At 34.2% G+C, this 26,056-nt stretch overlaps 2 protein-coding genes across 3 annotated transcripts in view; one reads left to right on the top strand and one right to left on the bottom strand.

Moving 5' to 3' along the window:
* Window positions 1–7,046: 7,046 nt before the first annotated feature.
* LOC149087375 (CCA tRNA nucleotidyltransferase 1, mitochondrial) lies at window positions 7,047–18,485 on the bottom strand. Of its 2 annotated transcripts, none has more exons than XM_089231449.1 (8): window positions 18,339–18,485; window positions 15,625–15,857; window positions 11,406–11,600; window positions 10,268–10,394; window positions 10,075–10,160; window positions 9,547–9,654; window positions 8,855–8,967; window positions 7,047–7,629 (listed from the first exon to the last, which is right to left on the bottom strand). In XM_089231449.1, the coding sequence occupies exons 2-8, from the start codon at window positions 15,824–15,826 to the stop codon at window positions 7,234–7,236; spliced, it is 1,227 nt and encodes a 408-aa protein (XP_089087575.1). In that variant the 5' UTR covers window positions 15,827–15,857; window positions 18,339–18,485; the 3' UTR covers window positions 7,047–7,233. The 2 variants fall into 2 exon arrangements, with proteins under 2 accessions (XP_089087575.1, XP_089087574.1); XM_089231448.1 differs by having other exon boundaries at window positions 15,625–15,983; window positions 18,339–18,482.
* A 219-nt stretch (window positions 18,486–18,704) lies between these two features.
* LOC149087374 (uncharacterized) overlaps window positions 18,705–26,056 on the top strand; it is a 51,871-nt gene continuing 44,519 nt past the window's right edge. Inside the window, exons 1-4 of the mRNA XM_089231447.1 lie at window positions 18,705–18,908; window positions 23,976–24,029; window positions 24,123–24,272; window positions 25,023–25,645. Coding sequence (XP_089087573.1) covers window positions 23,999–24,029; window positions 24,123–24,272; window positions 25,023–25,645 — 804 coding nt within the window. The 5' untranslated portion in view covers window positions 18,705–18,908; window positions 23,976–23,998. The remainder of the gene's footprint in view (window positions 18,909–23,975; window positions 24,030–24,122; window positions 24,273–25,022; window positions 25,646–26,056) is intronic.

The following is a 26,056-nucleotide window of genomic DNA, read 5'->3' as shown; positions in this document are numbered from 1 at the left end:
TCTGACCCACGGGCCCCCTCCCTAACTATATGTGCCATAATCGTCAAAATACCATGCCCCCAAAAGGGTGGGGCTGACAGCGCTCCAGCTTGGGACAATTCATATAATTTTTGTTTTTTTCACACAATGAAGTCACTATAATAGGGCCCGGCAAATATCCTCGCCTAAGGGCTCTGCTGCAGGATGTAGGGGACCATGCATAATATCTGTAGAGACATTGGTTTCAATTTCATTGGTTTAAGCTTCCGCCATTAACATTTTTTGCCCCCACCCAATATTATCAATGATTTTATACCTGTTGCGATTAGCATTGGTTTTTAGCAGTTCTCAAACTTTTAGCGGAACCGATCTGACATTAAATACTATTAGAAATGGAATATCTTACCCCCGGAGGTAGTAAACTCTAACACAATTAACACGTTTAAAAAGAAGTACGATAAACATGTTGGGGTAAATGTAGAAGCTATCCATACTTCAATGAGACAACCATAGGTATTCTTTATGGGCATTGTATATTTTATCATGTATATATATTGTTTATAATTGCATTTTTAATTGGATTGCTGTATTTTTGAAATATATTACATCATATTTGTTATGGGCTTCTTTTTCTTATCCACCTTGTTGGTCATTTTGCCCAACTATATTTGTATTTCTATAAAGTATGTTATATAATCTGTTTTTGACAATTTTTTTTTCTTTGGCGGAAAAAACATTAGAAACATGATGAGAAATTGCCAAGAGTGAAACAGAGTCACGCTTTTAGAAGTCTTTCTCACTAAAGAAAAAAATCACCAACACATAACCAAAAGGGATTATACTACAGCAGCTGAAATGAAAAAAAATTATGATAAAACAGCAACAAATGAAAGAACATTATAAGGGATTGAGATTAAAAATAAAACATCCTAGACTAGATGGATTCACCAATAGATTCACCAATTGGAAATGTATATATAAAATATATTTTATACATATTGATGAACAACAATATACATAAATAACACTATTTTGGAATGTCTCTGGTTAAATACTCTGGGATGAAAAATAAAAATAGATATCCTTTTAAATATTCAGTGGTCCTTACTGATGTATAAATAAATATTCTCTGTAACAAAAAATAAAAATCTGGACTTTCTTTTGAATGATAAAACGATCAGGGCATAAAAGTCTGTGGGTTCGGTCAATAAAAACATGATTGCGGAATCAAAACTCTAGATATATTGGCTAGTATGCAAAAAAGTAATGGAAAGGGAAGTATTAAATTTACATTTATTTAGAAGACACCAACGAATAAGGCAAATACACAAAAAAATAATAAAAGTCCTAATGCATTTCAACACCAATGGGTGCCATCTTCAGAGGAAAAATTTAACCAATAGTTTCGCTGACCGAGTTTTCCATTTGGGTTGAATACCAAATCTTCATGCTTGGTTGCTCAGCGGAAGAAGTACGTCTGTTCACTTCAAACGTCGTGGTCAGAATGAAGCTGTGAGCCTGCGTGAGATACTAATGCAGCGTCCTGATTGGACATTTGCGGAATAGTGCTATCTGATTGGTTCATTCGAATTTTCTTGTAATTCCCGCTCATACTAGTGAACGATAATAAATCTACACCCCGATCGCAACACCATGGCTTAAATTCATTTCGAGCGGGAATTACAAGAAAATTCGAATGGACCAATCGGATAGCACTATTCCGCAAATGTCCAATCAGGACGCTGCATTAGTATCTTACGCAGGCTCACAGCTTCATTCTGACCACGACGTTTGAAGTGAACAGACGTACTTCTTCTGCTGAGCAACCGAGCGTGAAGATTTGGTATTCAACCCAAATGGAAAACTCGGTCACCGAAACTAGTGGTTAAATTTTTCCTCTGAAAACGGCACCCATTGGTGTTGAAATGCATTAGGACTTTTATTAGTTTTTTGTGTATTTGCTTTATTCGTTGGTGTCTTCTAAATATTCTTGGGCAAAGTGGATCAACTCTTCTATTAAATTTACAACCTGAGAGACAATGACACTCAAAACGAAATAATGGTCCAAATTATTTATGGATTTATCCAATTTTTTTTTTTATTTATCCAAATAAATCCAAAAAGAAAAATTGAAGGTAACATACTCCATAGTAGAAAATGGTATATATTTGTACGAAGAAGGAACAAAAAAAATGCTTCAACATTTTCAAATAATTGTTCAAACACAGCAGTAATACAAAAGCATTTATAACCAGTGCCCTTTATGGAGTGATGTCATTTAACAGTAAAAACAAAGAAAAAAAAGATTGCACCCTACAAGAAGAAGGAAGTAATCAAATATTAGCTGGCAGAAAAAAAAAAAAACCGCCAATAGGAGAAAATGGACGGCCATCACAACCAGGAAGAAAAGTGCCAACAGGCTAGAAAGGAAATTACCAAAGAAATAACTGATTACACTATAGATCAGTGGTTCCCAATGTGGGCGTTAATGCTCCCTGGGTGGCGATGGAATGTTCCGGGGGGTGGTAGAAGCTAGGAGTATACTGTAGGATTCTATGGGTTAGATTTATGGGGGGGGGGGGCGATGGGAGAAAAAAACTTCTGAAGAAGCGGATGATGAGACAAAAAAAAAGTCGGTAGTTGCTCCCTTGCCATAGTAATCATTTGCTCGCAGGTCCTTTATATTAGTGACCATTATTTACGACTACCTTAACTTTAGTGCCCATTTATGTGTGACTTCCTTGTACTGGTGATTATTTAGCTACTTCTACTTTTTGCCCTAGTGATATTTACCCTAATAATCAAGGGGGCAAGAGCCAAATGGTGCTACACTACCAATGTCAAATAAGTCAGTCTACCTCCTTGTGGTACCTCCAGTAATTTGAACCTACATTACTCTTAGGCGAGTATGTGAGGGTGCCTCTCCTGGATGGTGAAGTATGTTTGTCCAAGGCTAAAAGTACTAGCTGATTTCTTGTGCTGGTTGAAGGTGATGGTGGATGGATGAATAACCATCACAAAACTGGAATGAGATAAAGAAAGGTTGTGGCACCCCCCCCCCCCGCCTAGTAACATCAATTTACTATGTCTGTATGTCCCAAGAGATGTGCATTATCTCAATAATCATACATCCTTTATATAGTCAATGCAGTGACAGTTGCACAAATAGATATAAGGGTAAAGTCTGATTCCCCTCTAATCATCATCAAAGTCAGTGGTGTTCTCTACCTTTTTTGGCATATGGAACCTCATAGGCCTCTTTATTTATTTTACAAATTTACTGATTTATTTTATCTTTCTCGAGCAACAGTGGAGAATGATTGAACTAGACGATTAGTAAGTTCACATCGATATTATGAGCTGATTGTGAGCAAGGCGTTTCTTGCATGGAAAAACATGGCACATGCAAAGGGCCAATTGGGATGTCAAAATTTGTATTTTCTTTGAATAATCTAACTTTTTAGGAAGGATATTAACAAATATTTTAAATTTTTTGTTGTCTTTTGGAGGAGGGGGACGCAGGTCCCCCAAGCTCTTCTACCCTCGCCTCAAAGAATGCTATATATAATAATTCTCAAAGTGTGGGCTGTGGCTCCTTCCTTGGGACGCCACCAACCATTGTCTGGGGCATTGTGGTGTAGTCCTTATTGTGTGCCATGAAGATATTTGATACCATGAAGTAGTTCTTTGTTAGGCTATTCCGGGGAGCAGCAAATACATGTCCACTAAGACAAGAGAGCTATGGAAGGCAAAAGTTTGAGAACCATTGCTATGTATGTATAAAGGGCTCCCAAAAAGCCATGTTTGCCCAAGGCCTGAACTTATGAGGAACAAGCCCTAGTTCGAAGAACCTTAAAAAGTTTGGCAACTTACCTGAAACCAACTGACTTTGAGAACCTCTGATTAAACTGATCAGTTTATGAATTTCCAATGATATCATAATGCATGATTCCCCCCACCTTTTTTCCACATTCAAATATAAAAAATTAAATATTTGTACCATATGAACTTGTGCATAAGCCAACCTCTCCACCCCAATGTAGGAACAACATTTTGAACTCTATTTCTGAGTAGAGATAGTTGTAGTCTATACTTTGGTCATGTAGGTAGCTTAAAAAACTAACTTCTTGAAAGAACAATCAATATTTATTTCATAAGCATGGAGGAGAATCACCTCACAAGTCAGTGTGTATTATATTGAAATCGTAGGAATTTTTGTAGATCATTCTCAGTATCCTTCAAATATGATTTTATGTTCCATATAAAGTAGACTCATTAATCAGACCAGGATATGTCGGATTACTGAAATCTCTGGATTACTAGAATTTAGTTGAAGAAGCCCATTTAACTCTTTACCAGCCATAATGACTGTAGACAGCTCTACAAACAAACGGCTGGGGAGGTATGGGTATGTGAGATTATTATGAAAGGGCAGGGAGGGCTGATTGACAACTCTCGTCAGGGATGGAAATGAGAAAGACAAGCATAGAGGCTCCATCAATTTAGTTTCAAAAGCTCCACAATAAAGCTATTGTTGTTTGTAACAATACAATATAGGAACTGAATGGTAAGAAAGGATTAGGGTTAGGTGAGCAGTAAAAGTTTGGACGAGTCCATTTCAGAAAGCAAAAATGGGTTATTTTCATGGACCTCCCATTATTTTTTAAGTATCGGTAAAGGGTTAAAATAATACAAACTTCTGTGCACAGATAGACAGATGAAAAAAGAAAAAATGTCAGATTACTGGATGGGCTGGACTAGAGCACAGCTAGATTATCAAGAGCCTACTGTACTACTATTACCTGCCAGTGAACACTTCTCAGTCCTCCGAGAAGTGATGCACATTGCTGCTGGCAGGATCATTGAAACTATCAAATTAATAATAAACTACATGCTTTCAAGCCCACGCTTGGTCATTGGCATTCGAGCTGCAGGACTAACTGAAAGGAGGAAGTCTTGCTCCCCGGTTGCGTATAGGACAGTCGCCTCACGCAATCTTATCTTTTATCAAGAGAGAGTAAACCAAACTGCCCATATTGTCAAAGTCCATTAACCATTGCTGACACTTTTACTTATTCACATCATCAACATCATTTTACGACCCCTTTTGGTCAGAATCATCTTTCACTTCATGGCATTTTATCTGACCGTTGCGATGCATCTCACATTTTTAAATTCATCAAAGCCATTGGTTTATGATAAATTGTAGTTTTTACAATCTATGTCATTGTTTTACATTTCATGCATACTTTTACCTTTTGACATGACAAGAACGAGTCTTGTATTAATTTTATATGGACATTTGTTTTGGTGCAGCTTGACCTAGATGGTCCTTGCACCAAAAAAAATCAAAATCCAATCCAAGACTACTGTACTAATCTATTTTTGCATTTTGCAGGAATAAATACATTTAATATCTCAAGCTGCGTAGTTGCAACAAACACAGAAATGGAAAAATTTGTTTCTGTAACCATATTGTTTTTCGCAAAAGCAAGAGAACTAATGAGGACATCATCAATGGAAACCACTCTACCCTCTGGTCCTTATACGGAAGAATCTTTGGGAAATACAATAGTGAAAAAATGTGAACCATTAGAAGACATTAAAAATCATTTTGCTTTAGCATTAAATGAAGAATATATTGATAAAGAAAATGAGTTTTGTATTAGTGAGAACAGTATCATTGCAGTGTTACCACCTCTCAGTGGAGGTTAATGTAAATTAAACTTTATCACAACAAAGTATTTTTCCTCTCTGAAAATCAGATAACTGTATTTCATTTGTGATTTCATGTTTTTCAAGTTTGAATCCTCAGCTGGAAATAACATTCTTTCTTAAGTTCATTTTCTTCTATCTTAATAGAAATTCTGTAGAGGAATGTGCACGAGGTGCATGTAATGTAAGGTTAAGTAGTAGTATAATAATCATTTGTAGATATGGGGAAAAACTATCACAACATCCATATGTTGGCCCTTACACGTACTGTAGATATATTTGAATTTCACATTATGAACCGTAAAATATGTTAAAATGTTTTAAAGATCACACATCATATCATGACGTGAACTTTTGACTAAAAAAAGTTGTCTTTTAATATAATTTAAATTTAGTAAAATCCCTGTTAATGGTCACGCCTGCTTTACTGCCAAATAAAAACATTCCGGGGAAAAAGCCTATTTAAATGTATTTCGAACCCCTGTTTAACGATCACCCTCAGATACTGTCACAGACACCATTTTTATCATTCGTTCCACTGAACTAAACCCCTGCCAGAACATCAGTAGTTGAAATTTTGGTTCGAATTATGCTCACTACATAGTAGCAAAACTTTTAATATTTGATCAAATTTTTTATATTCGCTACTTTTTAATGAAATTCTGGCTTGAAGTTTATTAATGATTGGTACCTCTGATGTCAGTTTACAATCTGAAACTAAGTATTTCTGGTTGTGCTTGTATTTTTTGCACGCTGTTTACTATGGCCAGCTATAGTAATTGTTGCTCTCTGCATCGCTGAGAGGAAAAAATGTCTCGAATACAGTAAAAAAACAAAATGAATTCAATGCATTGATCAAATACATTTTCCTATAAACACACTGATAGGAAGTCATTGGATTTAGTCTCGTGGCTTAAAATACATTTTGAAGGAGTTGAAAGTAAAACTCACCAAACATTGATGTCAATTTATGTAAATTTAGTATGTAAACTTTGTGTAATATTTTTTTTTGTAATTTTAATTATGTATTTCCAATGACTTTAAACGCACCATGTATTGCTAGAACTTCATTCGTATTCAAGTGAAAAACCATTTCAGTTATTGTTAATACTATATAATACAATTTAAACAGGAACCCCCTCTGATACGGTCACCTTTCTTTTGCGAAAAAAAATTTGTCCACAAAAGAGGTTTTACTGTATTACCAAGTATATCTTTTGATTAAAATAAAAAATATATCCTCAGTGATTGATAATTATCAATGAGATTTAATCAAATCAAGGTTTACCATATGTATACCATCACAGTATACTGGGTTATGTAAAAGCATTCAAAGAGTTAAAACAACAAAGCTAATTTATTTAATTTATTCACTTTAATTATAACGTTTTTCTCAACAATGCACAGAGCTTCATATACTGAGCAAAACATGGAATACTTTACAAATGCTAAGAGGGGAAAAAAATAGTTTGACTTTTTAATACAACATCAGCAGAGATAGCAATCTCATCTGCACACCATACAAAACACAATTAATGATTACATATTTTTCACCAGTTTGTCAAGCTCTTTCAGAAGATCTTCTTCACTCAACGTAAAATCACTTTCAATCCACTTCGTTCTCAATTCTGAAAGAATGGTGTTGAAGGTTGGCCCACTTTTAACTCCTTTTTTCAAGAGGACACTCCCACTTAGAGGGAACTTTGGCAATTTCCATGTTTTCAGTTCTTCTAACAAAGAATGTTCACCCTTATATTTGAAGACTTGATACACATATTGCTGTGCATCACTGAGTTTCGTCTTGGAGTCAAGGATTAATGCTTTGTAAGGCCTGAGCTGGTCATCACAAACTTTATCTTCTCTGTGACTTACAATAAACAAAGCTAAGTCTCTATCGAATTTAGAAAATTTTAGTCGACCATGTATGTCCATGACCTGAAAAGAAAGGTAAAAAATCAATTACTTATTCATTCATTCTAAATTCAATGCAAACAACTTTAATTTTACAATTAGCTTTTCTGATTGCAAAAAAACTTAGTTTTAGAACTTTAAAATGATTTTTACTTCGTTAAAACATATTTTCTGCAGCACAATATCTATATCTAGGTAACTGAGGAAAAGTCAACTTCCATAATGGTGCTGTACTATTGCAAAGATGTGAGTTGATTGAGTAATACTCCAGCTGAGATAACTTTCACAATTACAGCAGAAAATTCCATATTTTCAATGTTATTCTCTGGTCCCGCTGCACTTTCTATATTGTTAATATATTCCATCTATAACAATAAATTCTTTATGATCATACATTTCTCTGGTCCCTTGAATATTGTTATATAGGTGTTATATTCCTTTAAAGTAATAATTAAAGAAATCCATGCAAAACAACACACAGTGAAGCTTCACACATTATTGAATTTATCACAAAAATTATGCATATGCATAGGTGCTGATTCCCAGAAATAAAAAATCTAGGATTTGTCACGTGAAAAAACATCTCACTCTGTTGAAGAAAACATGTCATACAAAACAAAAAGGAAAAATTTGGGATGTTTTTGGAGATTGACCCAAGGCATTCCAGAATTTGCTCTTATTTTAGCCGTCACAACTTTTTTCATAAAACTGCCCATTGTTTTCCGTGAAGCCTACTTGAATTTTTATTCTTTACTGAAGTCAAAGATCAAGAAAACTGAATCTGAAGTATACTGAATCAAAAATTATTTTACCAACTTATAAATTATATTATTATAATTATGTCTATAAATATGAATATATATCTCACATATTTGTCATGTTAGTTTTTTTTGTAGAATCTATTTTAATCCATGGTGACTTACAGTGGTGCTTCATTCCCCACCATTGGGTTTTTTTCGCCAATTTTAGCAATAACTGACATCTTTGCCTACTATTGACATTATTTTTTGACAATTTATAATATTTAAAATCCGGATTTTCTGTATTCTTCTCAAGGAAATATGATTCAATTTGCCAGCCAGGAATGAGTGATTTTTAATTAAGAATAATATTTGGGGTTTTTTTAAGGATTTTTCCATCACCATGCGGAAGACTTTTATAGGGATAAAAAATTGGAAGACTTCCGGCTGAATCAGATGCATTGGCACCTATGCACATGTATACATTTTAACCAGCAGATTATTCAGACCTCTTCATCATTATTCAAAAGTGCAGTCAACAGTGTAACAGGCTCTGGATTCATAGTTGCTGATCGCTCACAAACAACCTCAAATTCTTTCATATTTGGCTTCACTGGTAAACCTGAAAAATAACAAATGCTAAAATAGATTTTTATCAATATTAACAGCATCTATACAATCACATTTACTTAATCAAAATGCAAAAAAATAAATAAATAAATAAATAAAACTTTCGATAAATAAAGTATGGTTATTAAAGAGAGATTAACTGAAGGTTTTTTTCTGACTATTTCTTACAAAGTTTTTATGACATGAGAATTGTAATGGGTTAGATTATTTTACTCTATTAAGTTTTGATATTATTACCCTGTAAAAAGGGGGAGGGGAGAGAGAACTAGTTAAAAAAACATCAATTAAGCCTTTCAATTTAAATTTCAGCAAAAATATATTTTTTATTATTACTACCACCTTTAAAATTAAATATATATGGGAAAACTGGCTGTATGAGAAGAGATATTGATATTTAAAAAAGGAAAATTCAACTCTGCTCTCACGAAAATTAAATTCCCTTTTTTTTATGTGAATCCATTAGTATTCATCAATCACTGCAAGTGAATGATTAAGAAAAAATTAAAACATGTATGATCCAAAGATATCTAGGTCAAATAAACAGTGATAAAAACTATGAAAAATAAAGTACCTATGAAAGGTGCTAATCCTAGTTCAATCATCTTCAAAATGACATGCCTCACATGATTTCCTCCTAGAGTTTTCTTCAGTTCGACCCATATTCTTTCACCGGAAATTTCTGAATAATCATAAAGAAAAAAAATGTTGCATACTAAACTACATCAAAATACAGCACGGCAATGAGTGGTAAAATGAAATGAGTTATTTAAGAAAAATCCATAGAACAAAATCATCATAGAAATCACAACATCGAACTTATATTTTGGTCAATTACACTATATTCTATTCTATATTCTATATACACTATATAAGTCTATATTCTTTGTGAAATGGTCAGCAACTGGCAAGTCTATTCCCAGAGTGTCCACACTGTGAACGTGGGCCTTATCACATAAAAAGTTCTTAATAATCCAGATATATCTGATGTAAAAAATTATTAAATTTTTTTTTGAAGATAGACTATCATGATTACTTAGAAAATTAAATTATCTAACCACAGAGGAGAATGAATTTGATTATGAATATCAACAAGACCTACTTCCTAATCCTTCAGCATTATTTCTAATAGCTTCCAATGTGACACTGTCATGCTGATCAGGATTCAAAGCAATTTTCCCATAAAATCTGAATATAAAATGATACGGCGAACAAATATAAAAAATTTGACTGGAAAAAAAGACCAAAAATGTACTTGATGCATTCTTTTTGTTCCGTAATAATACCTTACACACCTGAAATATCTCAAAATTCGAAGGTAATCCTCTTTAATTCTTGCATCAGGGTCGCCAACAAATTTTACATATCTTTTTTCTAAATCATCCACTCCATGGAAATAATCATACAATGTACCATCCAAGCCTATCAAGAATAAAATTGTAAAAAAATACACATTGGAAAAAAAAAATCATCTAAACATCTCTTATGTTGTTACAGAGTGATTAAAATCAACAAAATTTTCATTAATATACTAAAAAAAAAAATATATATATATATATAAGTTGCATATGATCATGACAGACACCAAACAAATTCTATAATAAATTAAATCAGTGTTTTCAACCTGTGATGTGCAGACCCTTGGGTGGAGGGGGGTCTGTATCTGGTAAGGGTCCACAGGATCATTTTCATTTCATTTACTACCATTGCATAAATGACACATTTTGTGAATTTATTCTATTTTTTATCATATATGCAAATTATAAAAAAAAAATAATTCATTTTTGACTGAATGGACGGTAGTGTTGAAATTGATTTTCTGGGATGGGGGGGGGGAATCTTTTAACATCTACATCCACAACAGAGAGGTTGGTGAGATAAAAAAAAATTGGGTAACAATGAATTAAATAACAAAAATGACAATTCAAAACATGTTCTGTCATCAGGACCCCAACTGAGGGGGTAATTGGTGGAACTGGTGCTTCAGGAACCAGACGAGTGGTATGGTGATGTATGACCGGAGTTGGTGTGTGGCAGGGTTGAAGCTACGATCACTTTTTTAAATCTTAGAATGCAAAAGAATAGTCACTTTTGCAAAAATACATGCAGGAGGTACGAAACTAGTAGACATACATTCATCAATCATTAGCATTTTGCTAAAGTTTTTTTTCCCATTTTTGCTAAATGAATTTTTAATCTAGCTTAAATACTGGTGTGAGGTAAAGTAGACCCAGAGAGGCACCAATTTTATCCTTTAACATTTCCTTTAATATTACAGGGGGGCACGCCAAAATGCATGCTTGCCCCAGCTGGCCAATCATATTGTTGTGGCACTGTCTGTTATCATACTCTAGAATTCTGGTAACAAATTTTTCTTCTTTTACAATAATGCATTACTACTCTATCAGTAAAACACAAAAAATAATGATATACCTAAAAACATAGCATTGATTGTAAGATCTCGTCTACTGGCATCTAATTCCCAATTCTTTGTGAATTCAACTTCTGCATGCCTACCATCTGTACGCATATCTACCCGTAGAGTTGTGATTTCAAAATTCTGACATTCATTCACTCTCACAGTCACTGTTCCGTGCTCTTCACCTTTCCTGTTGAACATACGAATGCCTACAAAGAATGCAAAAAGGTGTGAGGCATTCAACCTTGTTGTATTCAATCATGGTAAAGTCATACACACAAAGAAATAGACCTTTTGGATATTATGCAGAGGCGAACTCAGAAAGAAAAGTTATTTGGTCTCCGCCAGAAATTAATCCCAGGTCTTCTTGCAGACCAGGCAAGTGTGCTACCATATACACCACTGTAGATGCGGTCCTACCTTCCTTAAAATAGGACCCGAGTTCTATTCCCAGCAGAGACTAGATGACTTTTCTTTACAAGCTCAGCTTGGCATAATACCCAGAAAAAGTATATTTCCTTGATATATTGAGCTGAGAAAATGGCACTTGGTAAAATTTGGGCACTAATGTACACAAATTTATTTATTAAACTTCAAATGGTAACAGCATCTTAAATGAGAGGTTAGAATTGATGAGAATGGTTGAACAGATAATCTAACGAAAAAATAAGTTTCTGTTCCACATCAAATCTTAATTTTGGAACTTTCAAATTATTAAATCTTATTGTCACTTAATATGAATTATTGTCATTATTGAATCACTTTCTTTCAGATGAGTTTTTGGAAAATACTGGCTAATTGAGCTATACATATACTAATTTTTTTACGGGGCAGGCAATGCCACCGGGTAACAGCTGGGGCAATTATAAAAAATATATATATGTACATGATAAAATATTATACAATACCCATTAAAAATATTTATGTTTGTCTTATTCTAAGTATGGATAGCTTCTCTTTTTTACCCCAACATGTTTATCATATTTCTTTTTAAACTTGTCAAAACTTAAAAAACGTTATGAAACTTTTTGATGCTCAAATCTGTGCTTGATATATGTTGAAGGATGAGTTCAGAACAAACAGGAAATTTTTAAGAGAAAGGGGAAGGATAAATTTTATTTATTACAAGGCTTGACCAATCCCTGGTGCTTGGTGCCATGATGAATAAAAAATTGGCAATGATGTCTAAAATTTCATATGTGCGATTATTAAACTGGAATCTGAAACCAACACAAAATTTTTGTAAGTCACATCAGTGATTTTCTACATCCAGAGGCAGATTTAATGGTGGGTGCACTGGGCTTCTAAAAAGGAACTAATCTTTTAAAAACTCATCGCTTGGGAATTAAAGGACTATTGGAAGATTATGATGTACCAAAATCATTGGATAATCAGATACTACATTTTCTGAAAGATAAGAGAAATTTATTCAAAGTTTTATGGAAGAGGTTAAGGCATATAATATTGGAGTACCTGAAGGGTCGTCTTTAGGTCCTATATTATGGTTAATTATAATTAATAACCTATTGGAGATGCAATTGGAAGGAAATGAGCAAATACAGGAATTTGCAGATGATGATGTGATTCTTTTAAGATTAAAGAACTATATTTCTTTTGAGCAATTATTAGTGCCAATTCTCATGAAAGTACACAACTGGTGCACGAATTTTGGTTTGACTCTTAGTCATGACAGGTGTACATACACTATTTTCAAAATTGGTGATGAAGTGAAAAGATATCCTCCTATGAGGATAATGGGAAATCATATTCCTAATTCCAAAATGATCAGCTACTTGAGAATTTTGTTCTTGCATAATATGAACTTCACAGCTCACCCTGACTATAAATTGGAGGCTGCGAATAACTATATTCAAAGGTTGCAATGGATAGTCAAGGCTACTTGGGGATTATCACCAGCTGTCGTTAAGGAAATCTACTTAACATGTGTTGAGAAGATAGTCCTTCATGGTGCAGAGATCTGGTTTGGCGAACTTAAGTACCTTGAATCAAAGCTGGAATAAATACAGCGGGTAGCACTACTAATTATACCAAAGTGCTACAACAGCATCTCGGGACATGCACTGCAGGTTTTATCTGAGTGTGTTTCCTTGTTTTATAAAGCCAGACTAATGTATAAAATGCTCTCCTTATTAAAACTTGGAAGAACAATTCGCATAGGAAACAGACTGAGTAATGAAAATGAGGTGGGAAGAGAAAAACAAGATCTTGAAGATCCATGAACAGTAACAATATTACCATGGGATAAGGATGGAAGAGACAAAAATAATTATTCAGCCTATACAGATGGCTTGAAAACTGACTTTGGAACTGGTCTGGCATTTATTATGTTTCAAAATGACGAGATAATATACCAAGAGAAAAAAGACTATCTGATAATGCTTTGGTGTTCATTGCAAAACTATTAGCAATAAAATTAGCCATATGAGAAAGCCATTGAATTAAAATGGCCTGAAGTGGATCTATATAGTGATTCCAGATCATCTCTAGAAAAACTTCAGTCACTCAAGGAGACCAATAACCTTATTAGAGACATTAGGAAGTTACAAGCAAAAATAATAATACGACTACATTGGGTGACCATGCAGGCAACGTAAGGAATGAGACTTGGTGGATAGTTTGGCGAAAGAGAGTACTTTACAAAATATAATAGACATTAATTGTCTATATACACACAAAAAGACAGATTCGAACACTACTGCAAAGAAACAATATTATCCAGTGGCAACATTTGTAGGACACAACCATCAATGGACGTGCTCTGCTACATATGAATTTTTTCCTAGGGTCAGTTGTAAACGGATTAAGGGGAACTTCTATGTTAATCAATTGTTTACTGAACATGGTGCCCTTGGCCATTACCAAGGGTGGACACCATAAAGATGACTTATGTGTTTTTTGTGGAGAGAGGAATGCCAGAAGACACTATATTTATGAATGTTCCTATTGGAAGTCAGAAAAAAGAGATCATACCTGTGGACAAAAGAAACCATGATATCCTAACACACTACTTAGAAACAAGGAGATATATAACTTTTTATATAGTAGTGAAAAAATCCATGGAAAAGTATTTGGAATACTGGTAAATTCTAGAACTATTATTATATGATATAAATGTAATAGAATGTGATAGTGTACATGCACTGCAGGAGATGTATTTACTGAGATATGATGATTTACGAATAGGGTAATTGTGTTTAATCATGGTGATGTAATATTTTCTGGTATACCAAGTTGTTTAGAATGGTCTAGTCTAGAGTAATTTTAGCATCAATATTATAACTCAATAATACAGGATAAGTTTTCCCATTTGTGATAATGTCAGTTTAAGGGGCGATTTTAATAAACTTTGTATTGTAAATAGTACACATTTTCTCATGCAATTATGCCAATAATTTTGGCACACTGAAAATAATACTGTGAAAAATATAATTTAATACGTATTGTGCAATATGTTGCACAAGGTTGTACCCAACATTGTACCCACTGCGGAAATGTTCTTTCTTCTAGTATTTTTTGATACTATATTTTTTGACCAACTGTGCCGAAGTGAGGCTGATAAGCACATGATCATTGTATTGAGAGCAGAGCAAATTGAGAATCATGTAATAGTTTTTTAAAAAATGTAAATGTTATGTTGTTGCACTGTATGGAGTGGAGAGATATATTTACATAGTTAAGTAATTTGGGTAAACTTTTGACTGGTTTGGAACTGTAAATAGTGTGAACATTTTTTTTTTTGATCAATGAAACTATATGGCTTTACATTAAGCTCTGAAGCTAAAATAACTCAATCTTAAATAATAGTAATTGCCCCTCATACCATTTGCTAAAATTTTCTCATACTGGAAGAATTGGTCTCTTAACTTGAATCACAGAAACACTGTATGACAATTTCTGTTTTTTTGTGGTAATAGACATTGTACTGTATGGATCCCATTTTCCCGTATTTTTATGAAGAAAATAGTCATGCTAGGTATTTTTTATGTTGTATTTGTATTGATATTTTCCCACCAGAACACTTTCCGTGGGCCAGATAGAACCCTTTGGCAGGCTGCAGGTTGTGCATTGCTGCTGTAAACCAAGGATTTTAAACCAAGTACAAAGATTGTACCTGAATTTTAACACATAAAAATACTTATGAAAGGGGAAAGGCTAACTTCCAGTAATCAGGCATCATTATATAAAATTATATTATTGCATTAAGCTGATTACCTTCTGCAGTAAACATCTTTCTCATTTCTTCTGGAGTAGCTGTGGTTGCAAAATCTATATCCATAGGTTGCTTATTCAACAGGATGTCCCGAACAGCACCTCCAGCAATTCTAAGCTCATAGCCGTACTTTTTGAACATTGAGGACAGCAAATGAGTCTCTGGAGTGAATATTGCTTTGAAAAGGGGAGTATCAAGCTTCATGGTGATCAGCTTCGGCTTCAACGCTACCTTGCTGTACAAAGCAAAAGATGGAAAAACAATTCTCTTGAAAACAAATTTTCCACCAACAACTAAACGTAGTGAAGCCAACATTTGCTTTTCTCATAATGTTTTCATCCCAGTAGTGAGACACATTTAACTGAAAGAAAAACCACAGAAAACTGTGCAGAATTACTGAAACACTATATTTTTTTTGCTCGAATGCAATTTTTTTTTTCAATTCTACGAGCAAAATAAACACACAAAAAAAAATAATAAGAGAAAGCTTTTAGTTAACATATTTTGTCTTTCTTATACAATGTACAGAATACATACAATGGAACAGGGTGTAAAACTGCTAATTAAATAACATTGTTAATCATTTCAGCCCTCGTTGGGCATTTTGCTGATTATGGCGTTGTTTTTGTACTTGTATCCAGAATGAATATTTTCATATCACTTATCTATTTTTTTTACTTAATCTCTCAAATTTAATTAAGCACTATAAATAAACTAACAAATGAGCAATAAACAAACGAACCACAAACAAGAAATATTAACGTCTAAAATATATGTTTATGTAACATGAAATGTTATTGAGCCTGAATTAACTACATTGATTAACATTTTTCCTTATAGTGTGCATTTATTCATGAGGATCCCCCCTTAAAGTAAATACCTGGTGACACCTCAGTATCAAATATGTTGAAGGTTCCCGATTCACTCTACATACAACCAATAGAAAACACATTGACCAGAGTAGGTTTTTCTACCCTATTTCTTACATAATTGATGGATGCATTTATTATGATATGTTTTAGACCTGCATGATTTGTTGCTTAATAATTTGCATATTTTGTCCTTTCACAGATTTAATAAGTTTTTGTAAAAAAACAAGCAAAGACTTTTTTGCTTTTTGTATTAAAATTTAGGGTCCACTAGTATTTATGTTCGTATTATAATTAAATCAGCAATTAGGGCATAGAAATCAAGGGGCTTTATACAAAAAAATATAATTTTTCCTCTCTTTTTTTTTTTAGGGGAACCCTAGCACTCAACTCTCATACATTGTGAATACTTGCTGCAGTTATATCTAGGTTTAGCTGCCTATATTTTTCTCTCTGCATTTTTTCTCATGCATGCGAATTAGGTTTAAGTCAAAATTTATCAAATCTATATTTCTTTTAATCTAGAAGTTTACCACTTTTCAATAACATACAAACCAAAAGGTATTTACCTGTTATAGGCCTACTTATTATTATCATTACTATAGGTTATACCTAGGTTATTTTTACCTCACTGTCATTGAAGTTAAATAAAGAAAAATGAAATTCAAATCAATGAATTTTTTAAAGAAAAATCAAGTGATTTAAATGCCTCCAATGGAAACTTATTAAGATGAACTCAACACAAATCAAATTACAGCTACTAGTGTAGGCAATTGCAACAAAGCCCCTAAAGCAGAATATTCCAAAATCTGTAACATACTTTTTTACAACAATCAGTGCTACTGCAGAAGAATTTTAAGAAAGGAGTAGAAAATACTATTATGGGAATTTTTACCACAGAACATTTTCAATCAGCCGAGGGCTCATTGCAGAACAATGCGAAACATTCTGCTCTGGGGAATAAAGCATCCACAGTTAAACCAGTAAGTAAAGCGCAGAACTGGAAATCTCAAGGTTGATGGTTCGAACAAACTCATAGCAATAGTTTTTGTTCTTCTCTCTTACTTTCATCTTCAATATTTTTTCCCCTCTCTTACTTAAATCTTCGATTTTTTGAAATATTACCAATTAATTTTTCTTAGTTTTTTACTGTCATCCCCAGAGGATGGTTGCTTCTGCACGAGCCTTCACGGCAATTGATTCATTTTTAATTATCTATATTCAAGGAGAGGGTTCATGATGTGCTTGCTGCGAGCAAAGCATGCCCACTGGCTGCGTGCAAGCCTTCATCGCAAAATACATCACATTTTTAACGCCTTCATCACATTTTTTTTTTCACAGCAATAGCATTATCCATTTTTGTCAAAGGAATTTTGTCTTTGGCAAGAAATACATCAAAAGCATGACTCGGCTTCATTCATGTCATACTTTTGGGCATTTTTCTCACCAAAGAAAAACAATCTGCAACACGTTGCCAAAAGAAATAATATAAAATAAAAAATATATAATAAAAATAATAATATATCATATTTATAATATTTTTACATAATATTAAATATAATATAAAAAAAATATAAAGTACAAAATAATATAATACTATAGCTGTTCCCTGGAAGATATCATGTGCTGGAACTATTGATATCTGTTTAAGCGGGGCTGACTCTATATATACATTTTTCTTTCCAAATTGAAACAAAGATCCATATTCTATTGTTTTATGAAATTGTGATATCAATAGTTGATTAAAATTTCAATTGAAATTAAAAAAATTTCTCACACAGGCAACTAAAATGTTATTGATTGCATCATTTTTTTTATACTGATTACAAAATAATCTACAATGATACCTTGGATAACTAAACTAGACTGATGAGGAGACCGTAAATAAAGATATTTGATAATCAAAATCAACGTTAATTTCTAAGAATCGCAAGCCAAATAAAGAAGCTTTACGAATGCGCCGCTGCACGTTCAGTTTTGGTTGACGTTATACTTACGGCTTTGACTTCGTTATTAATACTCATCAACAAAAACTCGAAAACACAGGAGGATATTTTAAAAATCTAGAATTGGGATTTATTTCACAATTTTTTATTCATGTCTTATATAAATATATTTATAAGAAGCAAAAGTCTATAAATTTATCGAAAAATTTATGAAAATATATTTTTTTTCTTTTTAAATTTGGCAGTAGTATGCCAACCAATCAAATTACAAGGCGCTGTTTGTGTTTGAAAATGCGAGATTTATGAAGTCGTCATGATGGATGGTGGATTGAAGTTGTAGTTGAGATTGAAATTTTTTAGAAATTTGCAATGAATTTGATAAGAAAATGAGTTTCTTCAGCTGAAATCATCATGTCCAATGAATGTCTCATGTCCAAAGGCTTCGAAAGAATTCGATAAATGCTTCATGAGGTAAAAAATACCTGTCATTTCAATTGTCATAGTATCACTTATCTCTATAAAAACGTGCTTTTATGATATCTGTAATGCAATTTATGAGTAGTTTTCAATATGCATGGTAACAAGAAAGTCGAGGAAGGGTTTTTTTTTCCTAGCTTACAGTGCTATTCAATGCTGTGCATTTTCTTCAATGCATTGACGAAGTGAGAATTTACAGAGCTTAAATCCATATTTCATAAGGTATCAATCCCTCCAATAAATTGAAAGCTCTAAAATGTCTCCCTTGTTTGTTCACTGAGTCAATACTCAGTTAGAAATACCCAGGGGGGAGGGGGCAATTCCCTCTATTGCCCAAACTTGCAAAATGAATGAAGTATTGTCTGAGGCTTTCATTGCTGGCTTTCAATGAGTTATGAATGGTTTCCGGGCTGTTAGGCCATGGTCTGAGGTATTTTCTTCCTGGCGTTTAACCCACATCTGTGGCGCATCTTCTGAGGTTGAACACACACAGGTTCCTTTGACAAGCAAGAAAGGCCTGATACTCGACGTCTTTTTTGAGTGTTCTCTGTAAGTCGAGTATGATGCCTTTCTCGCTTGTCACAGAAACCTATGTGGATTTAACCTTAAGAGATGCCTGTCACAGATGTGGGCGAAACGTCAGGAAGAAAGTGCCTTAGAAAGAATGGCCTTACAGCTTGGAATTGAATGAACGCCAGAACTTTGCCACTGGACTTATCCCGTTGCCGAGATCTCTTCCAGCCCAGCTTCGTGGCAGAGTCTGGAACACTTTATTTAGTGTCAAAAAAAAAAACCATACAAACTTTTTTACAACATATTTCCCCCGGACAATTGGGTACTGTCGCGATTAACAAATTTTGTGGGGATTACAGACGAGATGGGATTAGGAGTTGGAGAAGTTTCGGGGTTTAATTAAGATGAATGTGGGCGCGGTAGCCCGGTCGATAAGATACTCGCCTAAAGTACCAAAGGATGTTTAGAGGTGTCGCGAGTTCGATACCCGGTTCGTCCTTGTCAGAAAACTTTCCTGACACAGGGGTGCAACAGAAACGTCGACTTGACTGCAGCAAAAAATTGCTACCGCAGGGGGCCCCCATCGAGGGGTTAGTGTACCAACCTCTCGATGAGTATAAGAAACAAGCCTGCCGTTCGGAATCGGCAATAAATTGTAGGTCCCTGTCTAATTAGCCCTCGTGTGCAGAAAATGACCGTGGTGCGACAAAAATGACCAATAAGATGAATGTACACATATTAGGATGGAGGTATGTTTTAAAAGCAATTGAGCGCCCCCCCCCCCCCCATGCCATCTCATCTGTTATCTTACACTTGCACAGCTTGGAAACCGTAACCCATAACAAAATTAATATTAAAAAATTCTCGGTGAAGACAGAGTTTAATTACCCTTATGGGCACCAAAACCTTGGGTTGCGATCCTAGTGCAACCCAAGGCTTAACGTAGGGAAATATAAAAGCTCACCACTCACATATATATATTTTTTTCATCCTTCTTCCTGCATGGCACAGTAATAATTCCATTAGAAATAATCAAAATTAGAGTAACTCTTACGACATGCACATGTGTAATAATCCACTAAAATCGATATAATCCATATGAACAGACAGCAAGCTTATGAACAATGGAAAAAAATTGGTTCTGAAATACGACTGTAAGCAGAATATATAGCAACAGCACCACCAGGTGATAAATTACACAAAGTTCAACAATTAAATATTGCAGAAAAAGTTTTGTTCAATCACTAACATGCCTGAATGTGAATATGCAAATCAGACATAGAAGGGAACAAAGTAAAATTGCTATAGCTATAACCATAGATGTGATTTTGCTTTTACTTTGACATGATCCCTTACCCCTGAATATAAATATTAAAAAAATTAAGGAATGCATTGGCTTAAGGCAATGCAAATGTTTTGAAATATTTGTGAATCATTAAATTATAGGGTCCAGATTTGCTAGGTGCTCATTCCCTGGACTGTTATTATAGTCAACTTGATGCACCTGAACTGCATTTGGATTAAATCAGAAAGAAAAAAAATTTTCATACCCCATAATTGTTTTGCTGAACCCTCGTAGACAAAGAAGACAGTACAATCCAGTTGGAGCAGGCATTCATACAGAAAATAAACAAGTGTTTCCAAGTTGCCACAGCTACAGATTTTCTGAACAGAATCTAAAGTCCATGCCACCCAAATTTTCTGTCCTTTTGATTAGTATAGCCATATGAAGGTTTTAACAACTGGCTGATGCAGAGATGAATTCAGGAAAGAAAATTCAACTGTCTCTAAGGGAAATCAAACCCACGTCCTCTCGCATGCTAGGCAAGCGCTTTAGATCTGACTGCATTTACAGTCCCATCCTTCTGCATGTAGGTTCTCAGGTAAAAAGTTTATTTCTTCTGTAGCGTTGTGGTCTCGTTGTTTTCTTCCCACATGTGAAAGAACTTAAATTCTCTAATATTCCTGTAGAGGCAGTTGAATTTTCTTTCTTCATCTTCACATCAGCTAGCTGTTAAAAACGTTCATATGGTCATGGCTATACTAATCAAATCAACATACAATTTAACATTCATTTTGTTAGTTTTTACAATAGAGAAAATTTTTCCCCGTGGGTATTTTCAATTGACTCAGTAAAGCAACAGGGGTTGGAGCTTCCAATTTATAGGAGGGATTGATATCTATGGATTTTAAATTTAAGCTCTGTAAAGCTGTTAAAACCTTTGCACGAATAGCAGAGAGTGATACAAGATTAATCGTGATTTGGGGGTAAAAAAATCAGTGTATGTGAGCTATTAACTAGTGGTGGTGGAGCCATGGTGCTGTGGGTGCTCGAGCACCCAAGGTAATTAGTTTCACAAGTTCAAACATCCCTAGAATTCATTCTGAAATAAGAGTCCCCTGCATAACGCTCGATGAGTACCCACAGGTTCGAAACACTTCTGACACCTATTCCTCCATTAATGGAGTAGGGTTTGACTATCTATGTAAGGTCTCGTTCATTACATATAAGCTCTAAGAAAATAAGTTTTTTTGCTTATGTAGAGAAAGTTGCTTAGTGTTCTGGCATATTTTCCCAGCGTGTGATAGGATGTGTTTCCCAACCTTTTTGATGTTGTGGACTCCTTATAGTGAAGGACAATGCACCCGTCTCTCCCCTTGCCATAGAAAAGATCAATGCTCACTGGAGCCCCCTGTAGTAAAAATTAATTTCAAGCAATCTCCCCCCCCCCTTTTCATGGGGCATGACCTCCACATCCGTGTTGGTTAAAATTTCTCTTCACAAACCATAGAAAAAAAACCAGTCTTCCCTAATAATTAAACAAGTTAATTCTTTGAAAAATATTTTACGGAATCATTTTTGAAACATTCTGTACTCTTTTCTTGACATTCAGATACTTGTTTTTGAATTCGTTATAACAGATTTTTCATTTCCTATTATCAGAATTCGCAATACATTGTTCCTATGTAAACTTATTTAAAGATTAGAAAAAGTAATTAAATTCTTTACAACAAAATGTTTGCTAGAACAGTATTTATTAAAACAGGATTCAACTGAAGTTTAATTTATCAGAAAAGAAATGAAATGCCTGATTTATGGTTTCATTAATTTTTATTTTGTGAAAGGTCCATTTTTGCAGATCCTTCACAAAATTCAGGATCTCAAAAACGAACCTAAATTTCGGTTGGAAAGACCCCTGTTTACATACAATACGGCATCAAAATTGAAAATACGGGCACTTGTCAGTTTCACTTCTAATATGGAAACAAATTTAAACACTTCTTGGACACCAAACTGTTCAAAGTCTGTATTAGCTCAAGTTAAAAAGAATTGTATTGATTATTTATTTGTTCCCACATATTACATTTCATAGGCTTGACCATATGTTGTGGACACATTTACACAAGATCAACAGTTTGTTACTATTCCAGATAATGATGTAGTGATATAAAGAAAATGAGAAACCATGGTTTACAGCTCGAATCCCTGTTGCTTTTTTATTGCATGAACATGCATACCCTTGTAAATATAAATTTATTGTAAATTCCCCAGCAAATGTTCAAGAGGTGCATGTACAGTTCAGAAGTGGTTGTCCTCTGTCAGAAATGTGACCCTCTTAATAAAATATGATGTATGAAGAGGAAGATTTACAGATCACAAAAAATATAGGCCTATCTAATGGGAGATTGGGGGATGCGTGGGAGGCCCGTGCCCTACCTCTAAGCTGACCAAAAGTTAGAAAAAGATGTAATGTTATGATGAAAACATTTAAATATCCAAAGAAAATGCCCCATGTATACTATATTAACCAATTTCTTTTAATAGGATGGTTTTTTCAAGGATGGTAACTCAAAATCTTTTGGGAAGAAAATGTGCCCCCTCCAAAGGTCGATCTTGCATATGCTCCTGATTTATAGAATCTCCTCCTCTATATCCTCTTTTTTTATAGAAATGGCTATTCACAAGATTTCATTCCACCTTATATACGAAAACAAAGCTTTTGAAACAGTGTTTGCATGATGGGAAGGGCAGAAATGTTATTTCATCATCATGGTTTTATGTATGGGCAGTGTGCCGGGATTAAAGAGTGATGTTGTTGTGTAGGCCATTATTGTTATACAGAATTTTCAACTGATAAATCTCAAGTTCCAAGTTACCGTGGCAACTATGAAATCAGTATCAGTCGTGTAATGTTACTGCTCAGTTAAGGTCTATGAATGACACAACATTTTCTGATTTCATGACAGTGTGTCTTTTAACATAAGAAAAGGATATAAAGGAAATATATTTTCTGGATATATCTGGAGGGGAACTCTGAAAGAAAAGTTGTGTTGTCTCCGCCGGGGCCGCGGCCCACTTACATACCAGGCAAGCAGACAAGATGACTTTTTCAAAGTTCGCCTCAGCATAATATCCATAAAATATGTTTCCATGATATCTCAAGAATTCAAGGTACTTTGTGTATAAAATACTTTTTGGTCCTATTTTGTATCATTCATCTATTGAAGACATTTATTCAAGTATTATTTCAGTAATTTTTTTTTTAGAACTGCTTGTGGAGGACAAAGCGATGAGAGAAAGTGTTGTTCCTAATTCAAGTGGTATGTTTTCATTTCTGCATAATTCCCAGTCTCGTTGACAATTTGGTATGACAACTGAGCATGGTATAATTAAATGAGTTATTATTTTTTTAGAGGCAACTGCAGGTTTTTTCGAACAACTTGGTGAGATAAGAAAATGGCAGGAAGAACAAGTTCAGAAGTTGCGTTCGATGCAACAGGCACAGTGGGCCCAAATGCAACAAGAACAGAAAAGGATAGACAACTTGTTGAAACTAGAAAATGGTACTCTTAAAATTTATTTACAATAATGTTTTTCAAATTCAAGTTACAATTTCTGGTAAATAAGCTGCACTCAGAAAAATTACTAAAGGGGAAATATATTTTTTGTAGAAATTCTAAAGCTTTGCATAAGCCATAAAATTTTGTTCTTAATTTTTAATTTTATTCAAGAACTAAACATTGCAGGGTTTCCAGTGACCTGCAAAGTCATAGAAGTCGGGTGAAATGCAAAATATTTGATAAAAGTCCGCGGAAAGTTCCTGTAGGGTGTGGGGACAAACTTGAAAAACAAAAATTCAAAATTTGGGAGATTAAGATTTTGAATTATATTTATATCTTCTGAAGTTTTGTTCAGGGGAATTCAGGAAAATAATCAAGCATATTTTAGTGGAGCTTGAATAAAATCAAATGTTGCACATTTAAGTACTTCAAGTGATTCTTTTCCATTACGGAAGAATCTTTGATACAGTCATACATAAATACACCAGACTAGGGGGTGGGGCGACAATCTCCAGCCTGTGACACAAATGCAGCCTGCCAAGAAATTCCACCTTTAGAATTTTTTTAGAAAGGTGTTCTTAAAAAAATTTTCAATCGTACAACATGATAGGTATACCAGTTTCTTGCCTGCTGACTGTAAAGGTTGTGTACTCCCTCTAACTTTTGAGCAATTTCTTTTTAAGCATGATTCTTAAAAAAAAAAAAAATCTGCAATACATGTATATATGGTTTGACCTTTTGTATCTTCCACAGTGACAGCAAGTCAGCAAGATATCAAAAACTTTGAACAGGTTTCATCTGTGACATCCCATTCTGTGCAGCAGCAACAAGCTAAAGACAATAATGGCAAAAAATGTCTTCAATCTGTCGGTTCTAAAAATGATGAAGTACTTGAACCAACACAGCATAAAAAACCTTCTGAGACTGAAGCAACACAGCGTAAAGAACCTTCCGAGACTAAACCAAAACAGCGTAAGAAGCCTTCTGAGACTGAACCAACGCAGCATAAAAAGCCTTCTGAGACTGAACCCCAAGCTCAAGAAGCTAAAGGAACTCGCTCTGGAAAACGTGTTCAATATATGGCTTTTAAAAATGATGTTGAAATCATTGAACAAACACAGTGTGAGACTAAATCACAAGAGCAAAAAGTTAAAGACACTAGCAGTGAGAAATTTCTCCAATCTGTTGCTTTTAAAAATAATGCGAAAGTGATCGACCGAACGCAGTGTAAAAAGTCTCCTGTTATGAAATCATTTGTGATACAGCAGCTGCTTACAGATACACAAAAAGAAAAGTCGGTTGAACCTGTTTTCAGATGTGATTTTGATTTTGTAGGTCCAGAAAAATTAGAAAATGATACGGTTACAAAATCACAGGTATGGTATAGTTCAGTTTTTATTTCTATTTTATAAGTGAGATTTAAAATTACATATTTAACTAGTGAAAAAAGGAATAGTCTATATCAGTGGTTCTCAAACTTGTATCATCTGTGACTCCATTGGTTTAGTCAAAGTCAATTCATAGTTTTCCCCCACGATAGTCTAACAAAGAATCACTTCCATGCACTATACAGGGCATATCATTATTGACAGCCCACCATGACGCCCCCTGACAATGGTTGGTGATGCCCCTGGGAGCCCTAACACACACTTTGAGAACCGCTAGTCCAATGTGGTGACATTTTGAACAAATGGGAAAAAAACCTGAATGTAATCAAGTACAATATTACACTTGTGTATATTACTGCATGATTTGTTAGTAAATGATGAAATTAAGTTAATTGTGAG

This window comes from Pholcus phalangioides, unplaced genomic scaffold (genome assembly GCF_987345545.1).
Source record: "Pholcus phalangioides strain wild (caught in Gottingen) unplaced genomic scaffold, Ppha-v1.0 ptg000004l_1, whole genome shotgun sequence".
In the NCBI taxonomy this organism is placed as follows: domain Eukaryota; kingdom Metazoa; phylum Arthropoda; class Arachnida; order Araneae; family Pholcidae; genus Pholcus; species Pholcus phalangioides.
The sequence above is the reverse complement of the archived record's forward strand: the minus strand, read 5'-3'. Positions and strand labels throughout refer to the sequence as shown.

Coding starts and splice junctions, on each gene's coding strand:
- LOC149087375 (XM_089231448.1), bottom strand. CDS start 15,937: ATGTTGGCTTCACTACGTTTAGTTGTTGGTGGAAAATTTGTTTTCAAG. Junction 10,161..10,267: donor CGAATTTTGAGATATTTCAG/GTGTGTAAGGTA, acceptor TTTTATATTCAG/ATTTTATGGGAAAATTGCTT. Junction 7,630..8,854: donor TTTTGAATAATGATGAAGAG/GTCTGAATAATC, acceptor CTTTCTTTTCAG/GTCATGGACATACATGGTCG.